Genomic DNA, 11,547 nt, shown 5'->3' with positions numbered 1-11,547 from the left:
AGTTACTCAGCCTCTCTGGGCTTTAATTTCCTCCTCCAGGAAATGAGGGTCAGAAAACTAACCTCAGCATTATCACAATTGCTGCTTTGTATAGAATGGTCCTAGGGTTGGGTGCTCCCCCTAAGTAAGGATCTTTGTTATTCCACTGTATGCTCACAATGCCCCTGTAAGGGCGGTAGTATTAGTACCCCCATGCTACCAGTGTGGAAACTGAAGCTAAGAGACAGACTCGGCCCTGGGGCTGAGGTCCTGCAGTTAGTGCTCAGCAGAGCCAGGATTAGAATCCCTCTGTGAGACGCCAGCCCTTGAGTTTTTAGCCACTGCTTGCTTATTCCCAGGGCTGCTGAGAGAATTCATTCAGATGATATATCAGAGTGCCTACCACAGGACCTGGCACACACAGCAGGCACTTAACAAATGTTGACTCCGAAAGCGCAGAAATCCTAGAGCTGGAAGGGACTTTAACATCTACCAAGTCAAATCCTCTGCGTATTACAGCTGGTTCCCCACCATCTGTATGTAAACCCGCCATCTTGGCATACAGATAGTACCCATTACCTGTTTGTTGCATGAATTAACACAGTGAATTAAGTAGCTCGGCCAGGCCACATAGCTGGTTATTTTTCTAGCCCCTCATTTTCCACGGCCTGTCCCGCCCCCCGCCCCCGCCGCCCCGGCCCCAGTGCAGGCCCACTCCTGCCCTCATTCACACCTCATTCTCTGTCTTTGGTGGGGGGCATTCGAAGATGTCAAAGCCATTTGTGAGCCAGGTTTTCTTCTCCTCCAGCTTGTGTTCTGCCGCCCACCTTGGCGCCTTTTCCTCCAGTAGAGAGAATGGCCTCCGACCATCTTTTGCAACCAGCTTTTCTGTCTGGTTGAAGAGCTGGGGCGAGGCAGGGACCATGGGCTTGAGGAGGGGTCTCTCTGGCGGCAGAGGTCGAGGGCTCAGCAGCTCAGAGCCGGGCCTAAGGGACACCAGGACTGGCTCTGGGAGGGAAGCAAAGGGCTACGTCAGGACCGAGAGTGACCATGAGCAGATGGGCATGGGGGCACTGACACACACAGACATACAGATACATGCAAGAGGTGTGGGAGATTTGGCCACATGTAGGCAGGCACAAACCCGCGGACTGGGGCAACCAGAGAGCAAATACCCAGGCATATGATATCTAAGGAGGCTCGGTTTGCAGGAGCAGCATGGTGCACACCCTGGAGCTGCCCCAAACACCTCAAGTTCCTCAAGCGAAGCCTTGCCCTGGCTTTGTAAGGACAGTCCTGCCCACACTGCGTTCTGCCATCTACCAGTTCATGAATTCTGCCAATGGCCCTGGGAAGCAGGGGAGGCAGACATCACTGAGACAGATGAGAAAGCTCAGGCTCAGAGAGGGGCGGGACTGTCTAGAGTTATACAATAAAGGTGGGGGGAGGGGAAGGGGAGGGAAATCCCAATCACAGAGGCAGCTGCTGCGGCTGGAATGGGGAGCACATATGGCCCTTGTGTTGACAGTACAGGGAGGGTAAGTCAGGGTAGGTAGAGTGGGCAGAAGGGCCTGGGTGGGGGCTGCTCCCTAGAGGGTCTCTCGGGTCAAAGAGCAATTGTGGATGTGGGGGGTGGGCGGATGGGCAAGGGCCTCCACCTGAGACTATCCAGTCACTGCACAGCCCAGAATTTAGTTTTCCATGGAGCAAAATCCTTTGATTTGGAGGGAGTTTTCAGAACCAGTTGGGACAAGTCCCTCCCTTCCTGGACCTGTAAGTGACCATCCCAGCAACTGGGGACTGACGGCCAAGGAGTAGTCCTCTGGGGTTGTGGGAAAATATACTGTCCAAACCCCTCTCAGCTACTTGAGCCATTGGACACTCCATTTCCCTCCCACATTGACCCAAGGCCTCTTTTCTGTCCTCCTCACCTTTATTCATCCCATTGAGCCACTCCCTGGCTGTCAGAGAGGGCTGAGCCCCTGCCGTGGGCGGGTAGATGTCTTCTTGGTAGGATTCTGACTGCAGGAGAAGTCAGGACAGTGAGAGCTGGGGTGGCAGGGGATGCCACTTGGACAGGTTGGGCTCTTAGAGAGCTGGGGATCTAGGCCCTCCTCAACCCCTGTGAGTTGAGGAAACTGAGGCCCAGAGAGCAAAGGAACATGCCCAAGGTCACACAGCAACTCGAGAGCAGAGACCAGACAAGAGTCAGGATTCCGAGCTCCCAGTGACTCCACAACGACCATGAGAAAGACCTTCTTCCCTTACGGTAAGTGGCCATCAGCTTCCCTGTTGCTGCCCCAGGGGCACAGGCTCCAGGCACCAGGCTCTCTCTTCTCCACAAAGGGTTCCCCACCTCCCCTGCAGACCCCACCGCCACCCTTACCCGCCGGGGCACAATCATGGATACGGGTTCGATGAGGCTTTTGGTTGTAATCAGCTTGTAGAAACGGAAGATCTCACAGGAGGACACGTCGAGACCTCTCTTTGGCATAACACCTGCAGGCAGACAACCAATAAAGGCCAAGCGGTTCCAGCTGAGCTGGGGTCACAGGGACCCAGAGTGAGGAACCAAGCCAGGCTGCACATCTGGATGTGAACACAGACCACCCTCCTCCCATCTTCTTTCCCTCAACAAACAGCTCATGAGCAAACACCTCTGCAGGGCCGGGCCCTGGGCTGAGGAAACGGGATTGCAATCATCAGGCTCTGTCCCCACCTTCAAGGATTTAAGTGATTTTAGCTCGACTTTTGCAGGGAGCGTGCTCTGCTCCAGGCCTTCCATCGCCATCCCCACAGTTCATGACCCAGATGTTCTTAATAGCACTTGTCCAGCTTTCTTTTGATTACTGTTAGCGTGGTATATCTCTCTCCACCTCTTTATTTGTAATCTAGCTGTGCTTTATGTTTAAATGGGTTTCTTGTAGACAATAGTTGCATCTTTTTTTTATTTTAATCCCCAAACACACTGAAAAAGTAGGGGCTCTCTTAGGTCAGTCTCTCTCATCTCCTTGCTACTGTCGTAACTGCTTAACCCTGGCCTAGAACACCTTCATTCTCTCCCCACACTGTTCTCTGCTTCCTCCTGTTCCTCAAATGTCGCCTCCTTCAGGAAGCCTCCCAGAGAACCTCCCACACACCTAACTAGAGCTCTCATAGAGTCAGTGTTGACTCGCCATCTTCCCTTCAGAATGTGAGCCCCCCCTGCACTCGTACCCAGGGTAGGGCTCAAATCTGCCTCATCCCTGTCTCTCAAGGCCCCAAGTGGCCTTGGTACCCCACACTCACCAATCCCCTTCTGTGGGTGATAGGAGCGGTATTCGGTCAGGTAGTTCAGGTAAGGTTTGTCGGCGCTCACCTCATAGTAGCGGATGTTCCCGTCTCCCTGAGGAGGAAGGTATGATTCAGAGCTGGTTCCCGTCATCCCCCCAGCAGGCACCCCAGTGCCATGTAGCAGAAACCTGGTGTTCACAGGACGTACAGAGTTGGCAAAGCCACCTCACACAAGGGGACACCAGAGAAATGTCACCAAGGCAGTAGGAGGGTCTTCATTTTAACACTCAGTCTCCCCACCTGTGACCCAAAGCCCACCGGGTGGCTCTAATTTCTGGGAGCACAGGCCCGAACCCCACTCCCATCCACGAGCTGCACACAAAGGTCAGAGTGGCATGTCCTGAAACTAGTCAGTGGGTCTTACCTTAGGGGCATTTCTGGTTGTCACTGTCATAATGCCTGGGCGGGGTGGGGGTGAAAGAATGCTGCCGTGGGGGGTGGGGTGGGTAGGGGCCAGGGCTGCCAAGCAGGAGGACTGCTCTGCCCCAAATTCTAAGGTGTCCCCAAAGAGAAACACCAACTAGTCCTTCTTCATCTGGACCCAGATGGAGAGGGACCAGCTTGGGGTGTCTAGCTAAAGCCCTGGCCCCATGTGGCTTAGGGAATCAGGGAAGTGGGAAAGGGGTGCTGGGCTCACCGCAGGGGGAGAGTACCCAGCTCTTGCCTGCCCCTGCCCCTGCCTTGTACCCCAAGGACCCCAGGCTACTGTCTGGCCACCAGTGGGGCTAGGCTTGGGGTAGTTCTGCCTCCTGCCTCAGGATTCCATGTGGCCACCTCCCTCCCGTGCCAGGCTGACCTTCCCCACCACGTAGAGCATGTTGGTGTCTGTGTCATAGAAGGGAAACAGTACGCCTGAGGAGCCGTCCAGGTCCTCCTCTGTGAGAGGCACCGAGAGGTCGTCCTGCAAGGGAAGGGAGACCAGGAAGGCTTGTGGGTCACTCATGGCGGTCCTCAGTGGTGCTCTCTGAGCTAAGAATTCCTGCCACAGGGCTCTGGATGTGCATACGTGTGTGCACATGCATGTGCATGTGTGAGAGAACATGAAAGACTGTGTGTATGTGTGTGTGTGAGAGAGAGAGAGAGCACCTTTTATTTGCTAGCATTTGCCTTTAATGAATCACTTCTCACACACCTCATCTCACTCCAGCCCTCTACCTCCTGTTTTATTTATTGTAATAGATGAAGAAGATCCAGGAAGCAATCTGTCCAGTCTTTGAAACTCCAGCCAAAGCGCTCCTTCAAATCAATACTGCTTGGCTTTCCCTTTGTCCCCACACCTACCCTCAGCTGCCTTGAACAGGTAACTCCTCCTGCCCACACGCCTCAGTATTTCATTCCAAGCCCTTGCTCCAGCTGTTTCGTCTGCCCAGAAGGCCCTCTCCTTCCTCCCCACAAGTCCTGGTCCCAGATGCAGCCATGTTCTCCCCCCTATACGGCAGCCTCTCCTCCATCCTGATCCCTCTCCCTTCTTGAATGGCAAGATGCACAAAGTTTGGACTCATGCCATCAGGCTGCTAGCATCCCCCTGTTATTTATTAATTAATCCAATCAATGAGTGAGTGAATGAATGAATGAATGAATGAGTGAAGCCAGCACTCAGCTAAAGAATGATGGTGAGGAGACTTGGTGGGGCGTTCGTGGGAGACTCACCTGGTCCCACAGGGCCATCTGCCGGTTGTTCCATCGGGATGTGCCTGTGGACAGCAGCTTCTTCAGGTTCCCCAGAAACAGCACTTTGCTGGCCCGGTGCCCCTTGTAGCTGGCTTCCTGGAGGAACATGTGCAGTCAGGGACTCCCCTGCCTTTGCTTATGCTGGTGCTTCACCTGGAGTGCCTTCCTGGATCACCCCAGCTCTTCCTGGAAAATCCTTCCAGAGTTATACTTCTGCCTAGCTCCATGCTCTTGTTGAAAGATTATTGAACACCCACTATATGCAAGGCATGGGGCTGGGTAGGATGACCGTCACCTGGGTTATCTCATTTAATCTTACAAGAGGAAGGACTAACTGTTGCCCATTGTTGCAGATGAGGAAACAGAGGCTTGGACACCTAAAAGTGCTTGATTAAGGTCACACACCATGGATCAATAGTATCCTGAGGTCTCCAACCCCATGTCTTGCCTCCTGACAGAGCTGAGGCACACCGACAAGTTTTGGCGTTAGACCAGGTTCAAATCCCAGCTTTCTGTATGGGCAAGTTGCTTACCCTCTCTTCAGCCTCAGTTTTCTCATCTGGAAAATGGGGGTGACTCATCCTACCTCCCAACAGACTGGGATAATGTGTGAAGGCTTGGCCAGAACACTGCCAGCATTACTGCCCTGTTCTCAGAAGCCTCTGCCATCTCCACTCCACTCCTTGCTCTTCTGACCACAAGCCAGACCCCAGCCTAGCACTGACCTGAAGGACGGACCCTGCTCGGGGGTCGAGAACCCGAATCTTGCGGTCTTTACAGGTGGTGGCCAGCAGGCTGCCATTGGTGTTGAAGGACATGGAGAGGATCACGTCTTGGTGACAGTCAATTGTCTTCACGGGGCTCTTGATTACAGACTCCTTTGTGTCTAGGTTCCAGACCATCACCTGCACGGCAGAGAGCCAGCTCTCAGCACAGTGGCTACCCCCACTCCTGGCCCCCACAGTCACACGCTGGCCAGGCTATAGTGAAACATAGTATCCCCAAGAGGGAAGCTGCAGATGGCACTCTGGCCAGGAGGCCTCAGGTGGGAGGATGGATCTGCTGGCTGAAGCTGCCATGTGTCAGGAGGGGGATGCCGGGAGTCAGGCTGTCTGGCAGTGAAAGGAAAACACCATCTGCTTTGTAGCAACAAAACATCCATACTGTGAGGACTCCAGGGAACCAGCTAGTCCAAGGGGTTTTGGACAGTTATTAGCAGCAGTTTCCACCTCATATAGATCGACAGGGCTGCCATGTTTAGTTGCACAGGCTGTGCACTGCACAGTTCCAGGACAGTCCATTCCCATAATCCATGATATGAATGGTGCCCCCTGGAGTTGTGTACAGAATAATCTGCACAACCTCATGCAGTAGCCTTGCAGGCACACCTGCAGACATAGACAGATAAAAGAGCACTTCTAGTCAGAAGGGGGAAAAGGCCCTCCCAATCACTCCCATTTTGTCCATCACAGAGGCCCTTGAGGTGCCTCAGTAAAGCCCTATAGAGTTGTGAAAGGAAGAGTTTAAAAGCCACAGCTATAGTCGCACCAACCCCGTATGTGTACAGATTGCGAATCTGAGGCCCAGAGAAGACATGGGATGTTCCTGGGTCACACTGCACATCAGAGATGAGTTGGAATAGAATCTAAGTCTCCTATACTGTAGATTTCCCCAATCCACACGGCCCACAGCCTACTAGCTTAGCAGTCACCTGAGCAGGGGGAAGCTTCTCAGTGCAAGGCCCAGCCCATATCCTCCAGGCAGACTAAAGGGTTGACTGGCGTCCCGTCTCCCACCCCAACTCATGTCCACCTGAAACCTCAGAATGTGACCTTATATGGACAGAGTCTTTGCTAATGTAATTAGTTACAATGAGGTGATATTGGATTTGGGTGGACCCTAAATCCAATGACTGATGTCCTTATAAGAAGAGGAGAGGACATATGGACACTCAAAGAAAGCCACGTGATGATGAAGGCAGATTAGAGTGATGCAACCACAAGTCAAGGAATTCCTGGAGCCACTAGAAGCTGGAGGAGGCACAGAAGGATTCTTCCCTCGAGCCTTTGGAGGAAGTATGGCCCTACTAACATATCGATTTGGGATTTCTGGTCTCCAGAACTGTGTGAATAAATTTCTGTTGCCTTAAGCCACTAGTTTGGTCATTTATTAGGGCAGCCCCAGGAAGCTAATACACAGACCTACCTTGTAGTCGTAGCCAGCGCTGAAGAGGATGTTGGCGGCCGTGGGGTGCCACTCCACCAGGCCCACTCTGCGGGAGTGGCCCACCAACTCCTTCCTGCAGGCTGTGAGGTTCCTTGACAGCAGCTGCTTGGGGATGTCCCAGATCTTAATCTGTCAGGGATACACGGCCCGGGGGTAGTGTTAGCCAGGGGCACCTTGGCATTCCTCAGCAGAAGGGCTGGGGAGTGCTCTCTGTATTCAACTCTCACTCAGTGGAGGGGAAGCTGGGGCCCCACAGAGGGACTGGGGCTTTGCCAACATCCTCCAAGCCCAAGGAGGGGCTAGCACTGACCAGGGATGAATCCAGGCCTCCCCATTTGCCCCCTGGTAATCTCTGCCATCCTAAGACCAGTGAGCGGGCGGGTGGGCCACAGGCCTGACTTCCAGGCTGGATGTCAGAGCAAATCTGCCTCCCACCATAGAATACTCCCAAAGTACAGTGGTCTACCTCCCCCCACCTTGTCTCGAAGGCCCAGGGTGGAGCCTCAAATGCTAGGAAGAAGAATTTGTGCTGCATCCTTAGGGAACCAGGGAGCCAGCACAGTCTCTGGAGCAGAACAGAGCAGGGACAAGCACTTTCTTTTGGAGGGGCCCCCTTTATGTTCCTCAGTATCTCCCCTATAGAAAATGACACGAAGACTCTTAGAATTTTCTACCTGCTTCTCCTGATGAACTAGTCCGTTTTCTTTGATCAGAAGTGAGGATTCTGCAATACATTCTATTTCCCTTTTCACCTTGGCTGCCAGGCAGCTCTGAGCTAAACCTGGAGCTCAGCAGCTGTAACCCTCTATTGCTAATGCTTCTAGTGGTATTTCCTCACTTCCTCCATCTGTGGCTGCTGCACTTTAGGTAACAGGCATAGCTCAGTGGAAAGAGACTGGGCTCTGAAATAAGACATCGGTTTGAAACCTGGCTCTGCCTCCACAAACTCTGTGACCTTGGGCAGATAGCTTCACCTCTTGGATCCTCTGCTTCTTCAGAAATATATTGTACCTCATGAGGTTGCTGGGAAGGAAGACTGAGTGAAATGATACATGTAGAGTCAGGAACATGGTGGGCTCATAACAAATGGTAACTATGACTTTTATCCTTATTTGAATCATGTGATCTTATCTGTGTCTGTTTTAAGCCATATCCACCACATTCTAGAATTATAAAAAAATAACACTCAACATTATGGGAGCAGGGACTATGTCCCTGGTACAGAACAGGAGCTCAAAAAAGTTGGCGAGGCTGAAGCTTTTGTGATGGTTTTAGTGTCCATATTCATATTGGCTCCTACTCCCCTCCTTTTAAAATTCGCTTCCCTATTGTCTGTGAGATTAAGTGGCATAATATTTTCTGGCCACAATAAAAATGCACCTCATAGCATTTTATAGTTCCCCCAAAAGAGTGCCTTTCCTACTGGAATATGAATTCATTCGATCTTCACTAGACAGTTGAGAGCTATTACGTGCATTTTATGGATGCGAGAACTGAAGCCCATAGAAGGGAGGCGTGGTCCCCAAGTCCCATAGAGCCTAGAACCTCTCAATCTAACTTACTCCCTTCCCACAGAGTAATCTCACCTCAAAAGTTGGAAGCATCAGAGCTGAGTTCAGACACCATTCCATCTCCCTCTGCCCTAATCCCTCTCCTCTTGGTCAAGGGAATGATCTCATGCACTGACACTCACCATGGTATCTTCGGAACAGGAGGCAATCTCAAAATCATCAAAAGGGTTCCATTTGATGTCTAAGATGTTCCCTCTGTGCCCGCAGACCTTCGGGTAGTGAGGGTCCAACTTTCCCGTCTGCAAAACAGTGCCCAGGAGGGTTGGAGCGGGAGGGGATTAATTCCACTTACCATCTAGATGGTCACTCAGTCAGTCAGGAATCACCAAATAGACAGGAAAATGTAGGGGTGTGAATCTAGGACTTACCACTGTTCCCTGTGGTAAGTGATGTGATGTGATCTAGGGGAGTCGCATTACTTCTCTGAGCCTCAATGTTTTGCTCGATAAATTGGAGACCATGATAAGTATTTCACAGGTTTGGTGCGAAGCTCATAGGAGATGAGGTGTGGCAAGGGTCTAGCACAGTGTCTAGCACATAGTAGATATTCAATAAAAGGACACTTCCTTTCATACACTGCTGGTGGGAATGCAAAAATAGTGTAGCTACTTTGGAAAACAGTGAGGCAGATCATCAAAAGGTTAGAGTTACCAAATGACCCAGAAATTCCACTTCCAAGTATATCCCCAAGAGAAATGAAAACATAGGTCTACAAAAACTTGTACATCAAAAACTTGTTCATAGCTGTATTATTCATAGTTGCCAAAAGGTGGAAACAATCCAAATGTCCATCAGCAGATGAATAGATATACAAAATGTAGTATATTCATACAATGGAATATTATTCAGCCAAAAACATAATGAAGTACCGATGTATGCTACAATATAGATGAACCTTGAAAACATTATGCTAATTAGTCGGATATGAAAAGTAAAATTAGTCAGATGTAAAAAGTCACAAAATATTGCATGATTCTGCTTAGATGATATACCAGATGTGATTTCATTGCTTGAGCAAATTAATACATCCTTTGGTTCCTTGTATTCAAAACTCTGACTAATGCATATGAAAAATTCAGAATAGGTAAAGCCATAGAGACTAAAAGCAGATTAGTGGCTTGGGGGAAGGGGTATGGGGAGTGACTGCTTAATGGGTATGGAGTTTCTTTATGAGGTGAGGAAATTATTTTAAAATGAGATAGTGGTGATGGTTGCACAACTGTGGAATACACTAAAACCCACTAAATTGTACACCTTAAAATGGTGAATTTTATGGTATATGACTTATATTTCAATTAAAAAGAAAGGGCATTTACTTCCCTTCCCTTCTCTCCTGCTGAGAATTCCTGTATAGGCACTGAGAGAATACACAGGTCCTACAGCCCATTCCTCATAGCTCTGAAGCTGAGATTTCCAACTGCACTGACAGACCTGGATTTCCTGGATCATGGGGCAGCCACACCAGTTCGGTCACAGAAACTTGAAGCTGGCAAGGAGGAACCAACACACTCATTTTGCACATCACACTGCATAGTTCAAGCAGAAGAGGAAGCAGGACCCAGGCCCTCTGCCTGCCTACGCAGGCATGGCTCATATCCACCATTTGGCCTCAGGTTCTGGAGCCCACCCACCAGAATGCTTCCCTGACCACTTTTACATCTAAATGAAAGAGACAGCTGAGAAGAAAACTGGCCAACATCCCTTCATTCAGCAAATCTTTATGAGGAACCTAGGGAACAGGCACCAATCAAGGTACCGGGTGGGCACAAGATACAGTACTTGACCTCGAAGAATCAACAGTTTCAGGATTTTTAAGGAGGGACTTTCAAGAACATAATGAACTCAGAGAACACCCACTGCCTCCTTCCCTCACCTCCCCAACTCTGCAGAGACCACTGCACTTTTACGGGATGACTCAAGACAGAGCAAAGATGCAAGGGTGATCTCTGACCTTGTTTAATAAGGCTGTAAAGCAGGCAGCTGCTACGAGAATACACACATGGCTTCCCCGTCACCTCAGGCAAACTAGGAGACAGACAACTGAACTCCTGGTTTGTAGAGGCTTTACGCATGCAGTTTAGTAGCTCTGCAAACAAAGACGGTGGTCCTGGGCTCTCCTTCAGAAATACTCTGCCCTACCCAGTTCTTGCCCCTCAAGAAGGGGTTAGACACCTCACCCTAGACTGGATCCCTTACTGGAGGAGGAACCCTATAAAGAACATTACTTGACAAATTAAAAAGTGAACGGTAGGTTAAAGTATTGTTGCAATGTTAAACTTACTACTGATAACATACTGTGGTTATGTAAGAGAGTATCATACTTTTAGGAAACACTCAAGTATTTAGGGGTAAGGAGCAAAGGTATATAAAACCTGCCTTCAAAGAGTTAAAAAAAAAAATTATACCCTCACATACACATTCACAGAGAGAGAAAAGAAGGTATCTGGCCTGGTGTCGTTCGATAGTAATGTGTGAGGAAGCGGGCAAAAGTTCCATTTCTTTCAGGTGGTTCTGCCTTCTCCGTGGCTGAAAAAAGTGGGTCCCTGGACAGGGAAGAGAGGTGCATGCTCTTTGCTCCCTGCAGTAGGAGCAGCATCAAGATCCAGGACCTTGGAAAGATAACACTGCGCCCATAGGCCCTGACTCTGGTCTGCACGGGACTGCTGTCCAGCTGTGGACCCCTTGCTTAAGCCGCCGGGCCTTCTGCATGCTGTCATCAGGTGAGCTTTCAAGAACTAAAATCTGATCGTGTCTGCTTAAATTCTGC

At 50.3% G+C, this 11,547-nt stretch overlaps 1 protein-coding gene across 4 annotated transcripts in view; it reads right to left on the bottom strand.

Annotated features, from left to right (window-relative positions):
• Positions 1-11,547, bottom strand: part of CORO2A (coronin 2A) — a 51,703-nt gene that overhangs the window by 3,221 nt on the left and 36,935 nt on the right. For 3 of the 4 annotated variants that reach the window (XM_039856057.1, XM_039856056.1, XM_039856055.1), the window contains exons 3-11: positions 8,903-9,019; positions 7,189-7,338; positions 5,709-5,888; positions 4,963-5,079; positions 4,109-4,213; positions 3,268-3,364; positions 2,366-2,478; positions 1,911-2,001; positions 713-987 (exon numbers count right to left, since the gene is read on the bottom strand). In XM_039856057.1, coding sequence (XP_039711991.1) covers positions 713-987; positions 1,911-2,001; positions 2,366-2,478; positions 3,268-3,364; positions 4,109-4,213; positions 4,963-5,079; positions 5,709-5,888; positions 7,189-7,338; positions 8,903-9,019 — 1,245 coding nt within the window. The remainder of the gene's footprint in view (positions 1-712; positions 988-1,910; positions 2,002-2,365; positions 2,479-3,267; positions 3,365-4,108; positions 4,214-4,962; positions 5,080-5,708; positions 5,889-7,188; positions 7,339-8,902; positions 9,020-11,547) is intronic. The other variant, XM_039856058.1, reaches the window with a different exon arrangement.

Source organism: Pteropus medius, unplaced genomic scaffold (genome assembly GCF_902729225.1).
Source record: "Pteropus medius unplaced genomic scaffold, Ma_sr-lr_union100, whole genome shotgun sequence".
NCBI classification, from domain to species: domain Eukaryota; kingdom Metazoa; phylum Chordata; class Mammalia; order Chiroptera; family Pteropodidae; genus Pteropus; species Pteropus medius.
This window is presented reverse-complemented; position numbering and strand designations above follow the sequence as displayed.